The sequence below is a fragment of the Erinaceus europaeus genome, chromosome 3, assembly GCF_950295315.1.
Source record: "Erinaceus europaeus chromosome 3, mEriEur2.1, whole genome shotgun sequence".
Classification (NCBI taxonomy): domain Eukaryota; kingdom Metazoa; phylum Chordata; class Mammalia; order Eulipotyphla; family Erinaceidae; genus Erinaceus; species Erinaceus europaeus.
The window spans coordinates 4,701,557-4,716,046 of record NC_080164.1 but is presented as its reverse complement, the minus strand read 5'-3'; the positions used below and the strand labels follow the sequence as shown (position 1 = coordinate 4,716,046).

At 47.4% G+C, this 14,490-nt stretch overlaps 1 protein-coding gene across 1 annotated transcript in view; it reads right to left on the bottom strand.

Annotated features, from left to right (window-relative positions):
* Nucleotides 1-14,490, bottom strand: part of DDX1 (DEAD-box helicase 1) — a 34,545-nt gene that overhangs the window by 5,212 nt on the left and 14,843 nt on the right. The window contains exons 12-19 of the mRNA XM_060186580.1: nt 14,271-14,385; nt 11,885-12,023; nt 9,619-9,679; nt 7,027-7,125; nt 5,542-5,631; nt 3,539-3,727; nt 2,855-2,906; nt 1,433-1,579 (exon numbers count right to left, since the gene is read on the bottom strand). Coding sequence (XP_060042563.1) covers nt 1,433-1,579; nt 2,855-2,906; nt 3,539-3,727; nt 5,542-5,631; nt 7,027-7,125; nt 9,619-9,679; nt 11,885-12,023; nt 14,271-14,385 — 892 coding nt within the window. The remainder of the gene's footprint in view (nt 1-1,432; nt 1,580-2,854; nt 2,907-3,538; nt 3,728-5,541; nt 5,632-7,026; nt 7,126-9,618; nt 9,680-11,884; nt 12,024-14,270; nt 14,386-14,490) is intronic.

The following is a 14,490-nucleotide window of genomic DNA, read 5'->3' as shown; positions in this document are numbered from 1 at the left end:
GGAGGAGGCGAAGAGCCTCCCAGATCTGCACGCACCCCAGATGACAGCCACGCTGGGACGTCGACCAACGTGGCTGTTGGGTCTGTTCAAAGAGACTCGGGGCCGCGAGGAGACGTCACGTCGTGAAAGAGGGCCAGCAACACGGCGACACCACCATGAACCGTGCACGGTGGCAACGACTCTCACGCCTGAGGCTCTCAAGCTCGCGAGTTCAATCCCCAGCACCACCATAACCCAGAATTAAGTAGTGCACCGGGGAAAAGAAGACAGGCAGGAAGCAAAACAGAACGGCACAAAGAAACGCCAACAGCCTGCTTGTGCGGAAGTGGAGTGGCAGGTGGACTTGCAGAACGTCAGCCACAAAGAGTTGAGGCCTCGGCGTCTTGGGGGCTCCAGTGGCTCTGGGAAATGCACATCCCCACGGCCACTCCCCAGCCAGTGGGTGTGGGAAGGAGGGGAGGGCCCAGTGCTGCCACCTTGGCTCCAGTCTCAGATCTTGCAAGACGTGACCCGAACGTGACTGAGGCGTGCGCTCTGCCCTGCTCTCACCAAGTGGTCTGTGCCGCGTCTCCATCCCCACCCACGACGTGTGGGCAAGGACTCAAGGCGCTCTGTACCCCAGCCAAAACTCCAATCGTGAATATTTGTGATCCAATGATTTTGATCGATAAACAGTAAAACCACACTGCGGTTTTGTTCTTCATTTCCCCGGCAATACTGCTGAGCAGATTTTCCCACGCTGGCTTATATATTTGACTTCACAAGGAATAAAAAAGTATCGGCATTTGATCTTAGACTGGATTTTACTATTTAACGAGCCTCTTTATTTCTATTGATATTTTTGTCCTAAGACTCTATTGCATCTTTTATTCTGGATGTTAAGTATTACTCATCCTTTTCAAGCCTTTGGCCTTCAGATTTCAGGTATGTATCTTGTAAACCTAGATTTTACCCAGTGTAAGAATCTCTGTCTTTTGAACAAGAGTCTTCCTTTCTCTGGTTTACTGCTATCAGATTTTGCCACCTGAATTTTTTTTCCCAACCTTCCTCTATAATTTCTAAACGACTTCCTTTTTGCCCTCATTTGCATTAGTTTTCTCTTCCTTTACGAGTTTATATCTATAGTCTATAACTTCATCTTTATACCTGAAATTTTAACAAGAAAAATCAATCAATGTCACCCCTTCCCTCAAATCTCCTACATCCTAAAATACTGTGAGGCCCAGTCACGTTGGAATGCTGCACCTATGTGGAAAATTATCTCGTCGTTTCTCCTAGAGCTCGGTATTTGCTAGCGCACGGATAAACAGATATTTACAAAGTCCCAACACCACTCCAGTCTGTGCCTGAATCCCAGGCTGCAGCAATACGAAGTCACTACTCTGTTAAGTGAGGAAAGAAAGCCGCTTTAGTTCAGGTGAGGGAACGTTACCTCCTCCTTGCTGCATGAAATACTGTTCCAAGTTGTCACAGTCGATCTTGGTTCTACAGAAAATAATTGCTTGATCCATCTTGTGCTCCTTGATTGCCCGCACAGCATACTCTCCCTTCAGGATTTTGATGGCTTCAGACCACATCTCTTGAATATCATGGGGGAGGGAAAGAGAGAGAGAGCTTCAATCTCAAAACATCAGACATACATAATTAGACATAAACGTACTGCTGAGCTCACCTAAAAAAAAAAAACCCTGCTTTTGAAGAAGTAAGATACAGAGGATGGCAAGGAAAGTGACAGTAAAACGGTGAGGTAGCCCATTCGCCCATTAATTTCTGTTTCTTTCTTTTCAAACAGCCTATGAAGTACAGAAACCTCTATACTTCTTCTACAGGTAAACACACCGAGATAAACAGAAATCTCCATCTACCCATCATCTTTTATCTTGTATTCAGTCTCCCAAATGTTTACTCGTTATTTTAATCCCCATAAAAAGGACCAGCACACTTTTCAAGTCAATCTGGACACTCGGAGGTCTACAGTTCACTCTGCGGAAGTCTTAACCAAAACAAACAAAAAAAGTCCTAGTTAGCACTTTCTTGGACACCACTCCCAGTGTGAAGCTGGGCTAGTCAGTTACTTCAACTATCTACTGCAAAATTTTGATTTTATAATCTCATGTATCTGTCGCGTCTTTTTAGCCATCTCTGATTGCAGTATTTAAAAAAGAAACTGTTATAAGGAAATTTATAAGAGACAGGCAAACTCTTATTTTATAAACTGCAAGCCCAAACAGCGCTGTGGCTCAGTATCTGAAACTGCAAGTCTCGGGTTCTATTCAACAGCCGGGCAAGCCGAGTACCCCTGCAGCAAGACCTCAGACCCGGCTCCAAGGCTCTCGAGTCAGGGTTTCAGAGACCTGCCCAAAGCCATAAAAGGATTCCGCCATGAGCCAGACGCACGGCCAGTGACCTCAGAGGGCGCTGTGAGACACAGCCCAGTGCTCACATCTAGTCGAGGCTGGGAAGGCCCCGGCCTGACAGCATGGCAGGTCTTCCCAGTATCTTGAGAGACACTGTGTGCCAGGGATGAACTGCCTTCGCGCTTGAGGCAGTACACCTTCACTGACTGGGATGGTGTGGAGTTTGAGCTGAGTGAAAAGTCCAGAAGACCGGTGGTGGTGGAGGCTGCAGGACACGGGGCACGGAACGGCCCTGCACTCAGCACTGAGGCGGTCACGATGCTGGACCGTCTGAAGGGGGCATATACTGCGGCAAGAAACACCCTCCAGACCCCTCGGCGTGCTCTGCAGAGCTGCGCGTGAAGACGCTTTCCGGTCGTGTAGTTTGTCGCCTTCCTCTTGAAACTCAGGGACAGCACTTCAACGCCTGTCAACACATCGCATCCACTCTGACTCACCTGAGCTGTTGGCACCAGGTCGCGTGTTATCTTTCGCATGTACTTCATCAGTCTGTTAGAAGGATTAAAGACTCACGATTAGAAAGTGACGGAGACTCGGTGAGCAATGACTGAGAACGGGCAGCACTTCACAGAGACAGAAACCACATGACACGTGTGACTGACTCGCAAGCAGCGTTTCAGTCATGTCTTTACATCTCGTGGTCAGAACCAATCTTCAAATTCAGAATCTGACTGCAGACCTGAAGCTATTACACTTCAAATATAATAATACAAATGTGGTGTCTAAGACACTGAGTCTTTTCTAAAAAAAAATACCAGTACAGGTAATAAAAGGGACAAACATGACAAGACAGAGACGTCAAGCCGGCTTTTAGGGAACTAAGGCACAGACAGGGAACCCTAGGTACTGCTACAGCTGAAAACTGCTGTGTGAAGGGTGCGCGCATGGCTCCTGTTTATTTACCAAATATATATATATATGTATGTATGTATGTGTTTATGTATATTTCCAAGGAAGGCGATCAAAAGAACAACCGAGAACAGAGCGGCCTCTCTCGGACCCCACGCTGAGGCCAAAGCCCCCCCTCAGGCGCCCAGCACCCGCTGCTCAGGTAACCACCTGAGCAGAGGCGAGTGAATCAGCTCACCACGAACGCCGGCCGGACCGGACCAGGGACTTACTCGAATGTGGTTTTTCCCCAGTCTCTCCCAGAGCCTGTCTGCCTTGGGGTTCACTGGGACGACGACATGGTGCACGGTGTCTGGGACGGAATCCTCCCCCTTCAAGTCCACCCAGGTGGGGAAGTGCATTATCTTCTCAGACAGCTTCTTCACGTCAAAAGAATGCAAAGTCGCTGAGCAAACAATCACCTGTGGATTTAAAAAAACAACAACAGTGACAACCAAGACTTAAAGAAACATGCTTCATCAGGACAGCTGTGCCCGCTGACCCCGGGCCGCTCACGTGCGCTGTGCTGGAGCGGGAACCAGCCGTCTGGCCAGTCTATGCCTGAGGTCCTGAAATACAGAGACCAAGTAACACAGGAGGCTGCTGAGGATCTGAAAATCATTCTTCTGAAGAACTCAAAGTGTGAGCAACGAGTTTTCCCCTCCTTCTCTTATGGGCCCTACCCCTAAAATACTTCCTGAAAAGAAAGATAAAAATAGTCTAAGTCGTATTTTAAGAAATAATTACTAAGGAAACAGCTGCTTTTCATCAGCTCAAGATGTTTTTTTTTTTTTCCTTCAAACAGGAAGCAGCGCTCATAGTGGTATATACACTTTAAAAGGTCTGCAGAAAAAAAAAAGAGGGATTCTTTAAATTCCTTTCTCCTGTACTCCTAAAAACAGCTTTCAGGAATGTCTCCTTTGTCTATGCTGTTCAGTCAGGTAAGAGCTATTTTATGCGTTATCTAACCTCATCAAAAAGCACTGAGATAAAACGTAAATGTAAAAAAGAACAAGGGCTAATGTGTACGATTACTTGTCTACACGCATTTTTTAAGATGACTTTGTCATCTCTTACTGTTTTGCATCTTCTGAATTTTCCCCCCACTTTATTGGGGGAAGGTTAATGGTTTACAGGACCTTGGTGAGAGGTGGCTAGACTTTCTCATCTCCCATGCCAGGTGTCTCTCGTGTCCAATTCAAGTCCTTTCCCACCACCACAGCCGACTCATGGGTGAATGCCAGGGCCCTAGGGGCAGGAGCGTCTCAAGGCTGAGAGAACAATCCCATCAGTCCCCGCAGTTTAACTGAAGAGTCTGGAGGGACGGCACCTGACACCTGGAGATGGGAAGTCAGGTGTGCCAACGATCAGAACTCTTCGCAGAGTATTGAAAAAAACAAATCGCATCACATTAAAAGGAGCAGGAAGATCAAAGATGCTTTTAGGTAAAAGCACAATTCAGGAGCAACTGTCAAAGCACGGGGACGTTCAAGGTGTGGGAGACACCAAGAATGTGTCCAACGGGACAACAGTCTGTGTCTGAATGTCCTTAGGTGCAGGTCCCTGAGGCCTCAGAACACTCAGGCCACTCACTGCTGTGCACCAGCCCCAGGCCCTTCAGGGAAGATGCCAGAGGCCAGAGTTACAGAGCTGCATGTTGCTCATCTCAATCCTGCTCTCTGCTCTTTGCACTCTGCTCTCTGCACTCTGCACTCTGCTCTCTGCACTCTGCTCTCTGCACTCTGCTCTCTGCTCTCTGCTCTCTGCACTCTGCACTCTGCACTCTGCTCTCTGCTCTCTGCACTCTGCTCTCTGAACTTGGTCAGGCTTCACAGTTCTGCCTCAAGGGTGTGTGTGTGGGGGGGGGGGGGGAGCTGTGCAGAAAGGAACCGGGAGCCTCACTCTCCGCAGACCTGCAGGTGCTCTTAAAGGAGCTCACCAGCTAACTGTCCACCAGACGTGTTCTGCAAACAGGGAGGCTCAGGAAAAGACCGTAGTTTACTTTCTTTGTTATTTTTTCCCTTTTGTTGCCCTTGTTATTGTTGGATAGGACAGAGAGAAATGGAGAGGACAGGAAGACAAGAGAGGGAGAGAGAAAGACAGACACCTGCAGACCTGCTTCACTGCTTATGAAGCGACCCCCACCCCCACCCCGCCCTCCCCTCGCCCCGGGTCCTTGGCTTTGGCTCAATACCACAACCAGGCAAGTTTCACTTTGTGTTTTCTCTCCTTATACCTGAAGTCGCTTTCCATCCGAGGTGATCTGAGGGATCTGACCGTGCATTCTATTTATAAAGTCAGAGTAACCTTGAGAAAGAAGACCATCCTGCACGGAGAATGGAGAAAAAGAAATGAGTGTCCGGGGCGGAGGGTAGAGAGCATCAGGACATGCACATAGACTCTCATGCCTGAGGCCCCAACATGCCAGGTTCAATCCCCCGCACCACCAGAAGCTAGAACTGAACAGACTTCTGGTAAAAAAATAAAATAGTATCCGTATGTCTTTTGTCCTAAGTCATGTAAAACATAAAATCTAAGGCCTATGCACATATCCCCAATTTCTCCCTTTTTTTTAAATTTTTTTATTATCTATTTATTGGATAGAGACAGAAATCAAGAGGGAAGGGGAAGACAGAGAGGGAGAGAGACAGAGAGACACTTGCAGCCCTGCTTCACCACATGCAAAGCTTCCCCCCTGCGGGTGGAGTCTGGGGGCTTGAACCCAGGTCCTTGTGCACTGTAACATGTGCGCTCAACCAGGTGCGCCACCACCCAGTCCCTCCCCAGTTTTTAAAAATGACTGTTACACCAGATGGTAAACATGAACTACAGATTCACAGCTGAGTATAAAGACGGCCGACCAGCCCCACCAGACCCGGGATCCCTGGATGAGGGAGTCAACAGAGCCAACTGCGTGTCCTCAGTCACATGGTTCAGTACGAAAAAGGTAATAATAAATCATCCTAAATGCTGAAAATAAGTTTAACCCATCACAAAAATGACGTAAAAGAATGTTTTGTGGCCGGGTGGCAGTGCACCTGGTTAAGCGCACATATTATTAAATGCAAGGACCAGGGTTCGAGCCCCCCCCCCAGATCCCCACTAGTAGAGGAGACTGTCCACAAGTGGTGAAGCAGGGCTGCAGGTGTCGGCTTCTCTTTCCCTCCCCACCCTCCCAATTTCTCTCTGTCCCAGCCAATAAAATGGGAGAGGGGAGAGGAAGGGAAAGGCCTCTAGGAGTAGTGGATTCACAGTGCAGACACTGAGCCCCAGCAATAACCCTGGAGGCAAAAAAAAAGAATGTCTCAAGAGGCTCAAATACATTAACATCCTGCAATAAAATGCACATTTTGCTACTTTGAGAAATAGTCTGCAACACGCAAAAACAAGTGTGCACAGAGCACTCCCCCCTTCTAGCTGAGGGGATGTAAGTCAGACACAGGAGCCGCACGCGGGGCCGTGTTAACAAGCTCACACGCGCAGGGTCCCCGACACGAGGTGGGAGGCTGCCCCAGCGTTCTCTGGCCCAAAAGACCAGTGCGGACACGGAGCCGATGGGCGAACGGGAGTTGGACCTGAATGGCGACAGACACCGTCTCTGCAAAGGGGTCGCGGCCAGACGCGGTCTTGTTTTTCAACATTTGATATACTTCTATCTCCAAAGCTACAGACAGAAAGTTGTTTTGCTTTTGTTTTTAAGCACGACTACATTTCAACGTACAGCTTCATCCAGGACCAGGAATCGAACTTGAGAGAGATTCAGCTTCCCTGTCGACACCAAGTCGTCTAATCTTCCGGGCGTGCCGACCACTATATCCACCTGGAAAACACCAAGGGGCAGTCTAAGGAGAACCGGAGGTGGCCACAGTCACCGAGCCACAGAGAGCAGGGCTGCTGGCCGACCTACTCGGCGGCTGGGCACTGCTGTGAGGGCTTCGGGAACTGACTGACACTCGCTCTGGCCTGTTGCGCGTGGTCTAGTGTATATATGTCTAGTCACTCTGAGCTTAAACCAGGATTCCACTCCAGTTCCACCACGACTCAGCTGTGCCATCTCAACTTATCTGATCTGTTCCCGCTTCGTTTTTCTCATTATTCAAGTGGGTGACCCCTTCTGCTCTGCAAGGTGGTTGTAATGAGGAGATGACATGAAATACACCCGGCGCTTGATGCCTGGTGTGCCAGGCAGTCAGTGCACTTGGCCACACTCGGTAGCAATGACAATCTGATCGTCTAGGGAGACGACAGCAACTACTGTGTGCCAAGGAGTCACGATGAACAGTCACTGTGCTGATGCCTAACAAGGACATCTCCCCTCAGCACTCTGGCGAACGCTCCTATCGATTCCACTTTAAGCCGAGAAAGCTGAAGTGCAGAACGCAGAAGCCACAAGGGCTTAGAGGACATAGCTACTGAGCACTCAGACGGAGTCCAGACACAGGGAAAGGCCTCATGCACAGTTCTGCCTTCCTGCTGCCAGGGCACCGCTCAGCTCTGCTTCCGGTGGCTTCTATCTTTATGGTATAAAGCTATTCAAATGCTCACACACAGGCTGCACCATTACCAGCTCGCACCCTGCAGACCATCTGTCTACCCATCTCCTGTTTTAACCAAGTCCACAGGCACGCTGATTAACAACACTGGCTTTGAAAGAAGTGTTATGAGGTCTAAACTCCTGGGCAAATTGGGTGACTGTCTAATCCTCCTCACTTGCACAAGAGAAAGACAGAGAGAGAGAGAGAGAGATCACACACGATGAGTCAGTAAACAAATGGAGTGAGTGCATCCGGAAGCAGACAGTTCATTTCTAGAAAGTAGTCAACAAAGATTTCAATATTTTGAAGGCACATTTATAAGAGGACAAGTGTGAACATAAATAAGGTCTAAAATCAACATACTGAACTACTCATAACGCTTAATAGATGAAAAAAATACTAGCCTTCAACTGTCACCCTCATAAAAATTACTCGGGACGTTGGTACAGTACTGCAGAAAACAGACAAGTCTACAAATAAGTATATAAATACGGGCCTTATTCATTCACTTTGTCTGCCCTAGACTAATAAATGAAACTTATTCCTGATAAGGTCATTCGGGGAAGGGCAGTGGTACACTGAGTTAAGTGCACATAGATCCCGGTTCGAGCCCCCAGGCTCCCCGCCTGCAGTGGGGGGTCGCTTCACAGGCGGTGAAGCTGGTCTGCAGGTGTCTTTCTCCCTCTCTGCCTTCCCCTCCTCTCTCCATTTCTCTCTGTTCTGTCCAATAAAAATGGAAAAAATGGCCACTAGGAGCAGTAGGATTCATAACGCAGGCCCCAAGCCCCAGAGATAACCCTGGAGACAAAGGATATGATATATGATATATATGATATATGATATACTATGATGTGATATATATGATATATATGATATATACCATATATATGATATATATGATATATGTGTGATATGATATGATATATACGATATGTGATATATGATATGATATATAATATATGATATGATATGATATGATATATGATATGGAGGAGAATGGGAGGAAGAGAGAGGAAAGGACAGGGAAAGACACCCCAGCATGAAAGCCTCCAAATACTACTGCCACCTTGGAATAGCATCAACCAAGACAGCACTGTGATTCCCTGTTCTAAAATGTCATTTAAGTCTCCAAACTATCTCATCTGCTAAGGACACGGATGGAGATGGAGCCTCTCTTGCTCATGACTTAGTGTCAGGTGGTTTCAAACGGAGACACGGCAGGGAACGTGGTAGAGGGAGCTAGTTCACACGCAGGAAATGCTTTCTAAAGCTCGACTTGTGTTCCACTTCACAGAACTGAGGAGTCCAGGACTTGCAAAGCTTCTCCACGGCGAGGACCACCAGAGCTCTGCCCTTTCTGGTGACTCGCCTGGGCACAGCTTGACACGCGTCTTGGGTCAACTCCCCTCATGGGGGCCGCGAACGCTGTGTCATCTTTCACCAATGCCTAACTCTATTTCTCTGAAACTCAATTCATGGCGACCTCTATTCTTACCTGCGGTTTCTTTTTCAACTATCCCCAAAGAAATGGCTTTGATTTGTGAGAAAGAGAAGAGAATTCTCAGAGTAAACCAGAAGTGGAGAGAGGAGCCCATGAAAGCCGGAAGCGTCTGAGGGTTTGGAGATTACTGGGGCGGACACTTCCGGCAGGAAAGACAGGCACGCTGGTGAGACATCTTTGAACAGGTACGCGACCACCATCCAACTTCAGCCGTTTGATTTTTTTTTTTCCTTGAAGCACAACAGAACTGTACAACCAAACGAACAGTGCAGCTTACCCCGTTATCCAGAACAGAGAGCTGGTCCCTGGCAGCAACGCCTCCGATGATCAGGAGCTCCCTGGAAGAGACAGCAGGACACAGATGATGATGAAAGCTGGTAGGGCGGCCGCGCCACTTCTTTTGAACAAGACCAGCATAAAGTGACTGAGAGAAAACTCAGAAACACACGTGTGGAAAAGGAGCGGCAAAGCTCTTCACGGCCAGTCACCACAGGGAATGCTGAGGGGCGAGAGGCTGAGGCAGATGCGCCACTGTGGACAGCCCAGGAGCTCCAGGCCGCCTTCCAGCTGCCTGCTTAGACGCAGGCGTTCATGGGTCTACAACGCGTCTGGAAAATGGCGTTTTCAGACATCTGTTTCTGGGCAATATCGATAAGAACTGGGAGATGGGATAGCATCCTATAGTGCTATCTAGGTTTTTTTTTTTTCTCATTTGAATATCTAGATTTCTGTTGCTGTTGTTGTTAAAATTGGCCCTATGCCACAAACGATTCCAAGAGGGGAAAACACATTTCAGCAAATGGCACTAAGATAAATGGCTCTCTTTCTCACACCAAACCAGAATCAAGCTCCAAGAGAAGTCTAGACCTGAACTACAAGGCTCTTAGCAGAGAACACAGGCGCCAACTGCCACTCTTGCTATGAGCAAAGCCTAAGATACCTGATCAAAAGCATCAAATTAAAATCAGATAAATGTGACTTCATCATATTAAATATTTTCATCAACTTAAATACTTTTTATAAAAGAAGGTTTTTAAAAGTCCACAGGGGAGTCGGCGGTAGCGCAGCGGTTTAAGCGCATGTGGTACGGAGTGCAAGGACAGGCACAGGATCCCGGTTCAAGCCCCTGGCTCCCCACCTGCAGCGGAGTCGCTTCACAGGTGATGAGGCAGGTCTGCAGGTGTCTTTCTCTCCCCTGTCTTCCCCTCCTCTCTCCATTTCTCTCTGTCCTACCCAACAACAACATCAATAACAACAACAATAACTACAACAATAAAACAACATGGGTAACAAAAGGGAAAATTTTATATATATATATATCCCCAGAGGGATAAAGAATAGGAAAGCCATCAAGGGAGGGGATTGGATATGGAGCTCTGGGGGTGGGCAATGTGTGGAAATGTACCCCTCTTATCCTATGGTCTTGTCAATGTTCCCATTTTATAAGTAAAAAAAATATATTACTAGTATTTTGTCTCATAATACTGTGATTCTGATTAAAATTCAACTTTACGATTTTGAGCCTATGCATATTCTCAATCTACACACAGTCTCTAGCCACCTAAGAGCCCTTCCATTTTCCAAGTCTCACAAGACTATTCTGTCTCTGAACCCACAATTTTGCAGGTGGTGGGTGAATGATATACATCATCCGGAAGGTAAAATTGGGCATTTTGCCTTAAAAGCTTTGGAAACATAAGTAATTCACCGTGGAGTAGGTTTAATTCATAAGAAAAACTAATCATTAAAAAGACGGATCTAAGTGGTCCGGGGAGGGAGCATCATGGTTATACACGAAAATCTTTCATGCCTGAGGGCCTCAGGTTCAATCCTCAGCACCACTGGAAGCCAGAGCTGTATGGTGCCCTGGTCAAAAAGAAACAGCAAAAAGACCCTGCTTTCTGAAGACAGGGGAGACAGTTACATAGCACAAGCAGTGCTCTGTACTAAGAACCACTCAACTGTGCATTTTGAAATGGAGAGCCTTAAGGCGTGTGGATTTTTCAATTAAAAACAAAAAAGACATCATTTAAAGCAAAAACAATAAAAACCCAGGGGCAAATTTTCAGAGCAGTTTGCCTGTGTGACACCGCCTGCCCCAAATGAAAAGGGACTGCTGTCAGCAAGAAGCCCCACCAGGGCACCTGTGGCTTCCTGTCCACAGCACAGCGCAGCACAAGCGAGCAGGAAGGGACCCAACAGCTTCATGGCCACTGGCTGCTGAGGGGAAGTCCAGGACGACACCCCCAAATCTCGCCCGTCGTGGTAGCAACGGGGATGGATATTCCCATGTAAATGAGTGAAGACTCTAGCACCGAACTAACTGTTTTGTTTTGATTAACCTTTACTCCGATCCTGTCTGGCAAGCCGTGAGTCTTCATTTGAGAGATAGGAGGGAAAGCGGACTGGCTGGATCTACGCCAGATATTTACACACTGACACACGCAGGAAGGCTAACACACACACACATGTCAAGCCCACTCTCCCTCCAAAGCACATCAGACCCAGAGATAATGGCATTTGACCACGCAAGGAAGTTTTACCTTAACTTGGGGTTGTCGACGTATTTCTTAAACTGCTTGACGTTATTCAGAGTCTGTTCGGCCAGCTCCCGTGAAGGCTCTACGATCAGGGCTTTGGGAGCGTTGGGGAGAAATTTTGTCTGAGCCACCTGTGTGCTACCTGAAGAGAATAAGAAAGATTAGGGTGGACAGTAAAACATCTAGGGATAAACCTAACCAAAGGAGTGAAAGACTTATATACTGAAAATTATGAGTCACTACTCAAGAAAATTGAAAAAGACACAAAGAAGTGGAAAGATATTCCACGTTCATGGGTTGGAAGAATTAATATCATCAAAATGAATATATTACCCAGAGCCATCTACACGTTTAATGCTATCCCCATCAAGATCCCAACCACACTTTTTAGAAGAAAAGAACAAATGCTACAAATGTTTATCTGGAACCAGAAAAGACCTAGAATTGCCAAAACAATCTTGAGAAAAAAGAACAGAACGGGAGGCATCACACTCCCAGATCTCAAATTGTATTATAGGGCCATTGTCATCAAAACTGCTTGGTACTGGAACATGAATAGACACACTGACCAGTGGAATAGAATTGAGAGCCCAGAAGTGAGCCCCCACACCTATGGACATCTAATCTTTGACAAAGGGGCCCAGGCTATTAAATGGGGAAAGCAGAGTCTCTTCAAAATGGTGTTTGTTTAGAAAAAACGGGATGAAACATGCAGAAGAATGAAACTGAACCACTGTATTTCACCAAATACAAAAGTAAATTCCAAGTAGAACAAGGACTTGGATGTTAGACCAGAAACTATCAGATACTTAGAGGAAAATATTGACAGAACTCTTTTCCGCATAAACATTAAAGACATCTTCAATGAAGCGAATCCAATTACAAAGACTAAGGCAATTATAAACCTATGGGACTACATCAAATTAAAAAGCTTCTGCACAGCAAAAGATACCACTACCCAAAAAAGGGACCCCTCACAGAATGGGAGAAGATCTTTACATGCCATACATCAGACAAGAGGCTAATAGCCAGAATATATAGAGAGCTTGCCAAACTCATCAACAAGAAAACAAATCACCCCATCCAAAAATGGGGGGAGGACATGGACAGAATATTCACCACAGAAGAGATCCAAAAGGCCGGGAAACGCATGAAAAAACGCTCCCAGTCTCTGACTGTCAGAGAAATGCTGAAATACAGTGGTTCAGTTTCATTCCTCTCCATGTTTCATCCCATTTTTTCCAAACAAACACCATTTTGAAGAGACTCTGCTTTCCCCATAAAGACAACAATGAGATACCACTTCACTCCTGTGAAAATGTCACACATCAGAAAAGGTGGCAGCAGCAAATGATGGAGAGGGTGTGGGGTCAAAGGAACCTCCTGCACTGCTGGTGGGAATGTAAAATGGTCCAACTGTTCTCTGTGGAGAACAGTCTGGAGAACTCTCAGAAGGCTAGAAATGGACCTACCCTATGACCCTGCGATTCCTCTCCTGGGGATAGATCCTAAGGAACCCAACACACCCGTCCAAATAGATCTGTGTGCACATATGTTCCTGGCAGCACAATGTGCAATACCCACAACCTGGAAGCAAGCTAGGTGTCCAACAACAGATGAGTGGCTGAGCAAGCTGTGGTCTATATACACAATGGAATACTACTCAGCTATTACAAATGGTGACTTCACCGTTTTCAGCCAATCTTGGATGGACCTTGAAAAAAATCATGTTAAGTGAAATAAGTCAGAAACAGGAGGATGAATATGGGATGATCTCACTCTCAGGCCGAAGTTGAGAAAGAAGATCAGAAGAGAAAACACATGGACACACGTACTTCCTGACAGAGGACCAGGCCGACGGCGCAGTTACTCCACAGCCCAGAGGGAGGCTCAGGCAGAACAAAGGAGCATGTGGACACTGGGGGTCTTGCTTTTTGACAAATACGGACTCTAGAGCCAGACTGGTGGTGGGCTCAGGTCTCACGCCCACTCGCCTGTGACCGAGAGTCCTCCCTCCTCGGTTCTTCGGGAGACGGGACACGTCATGTGACCCCCGGGAAGCGAGCCCTTACGACGGTGCCCTGGCACGGCACGGGCACACAGCTCACAACGCCAGGCGCCACCGTCACAATCCAGAGACCCGAAGTCCCAACACCGAAACCGGGCGCTTGGGACTTCCTGACCCGGTCAGGACGCTGGGTGTGTCTGGTGTGTCTTTGACTGAGCCACGAAGGTCCACGTGACTGATTCGCCAGCCAAGGAAAGTGAAGCCTCCTCCTGGGCAGAGCAGCCGCCAGTACCCCACTCTCTCCTGACGTTTTGTCCCTGGTGACCCAGTGCCTGCCAACAGTGCCCACGCCGGACGCCCTCGCCCACTGAGGCGCAGTACCTGTGTGCTGAGACTTGACTGTGAAACCCTCCGGTGCCTTGGAGAGGCCGACGTAGCCGTCTTTCGGTGGGAACTTGAACTCTTCCTCGCCGAAGTTAAACTTCAGTTCAGCATTCTAGCAGAATACAAGAGGAGGAACAGATTTTAGCCTGACAGCAAGTCAAAACGATTTGGAAAAAAAAAAAAAAGAATCAGAGCCACACACTTCTAAACGAGACTC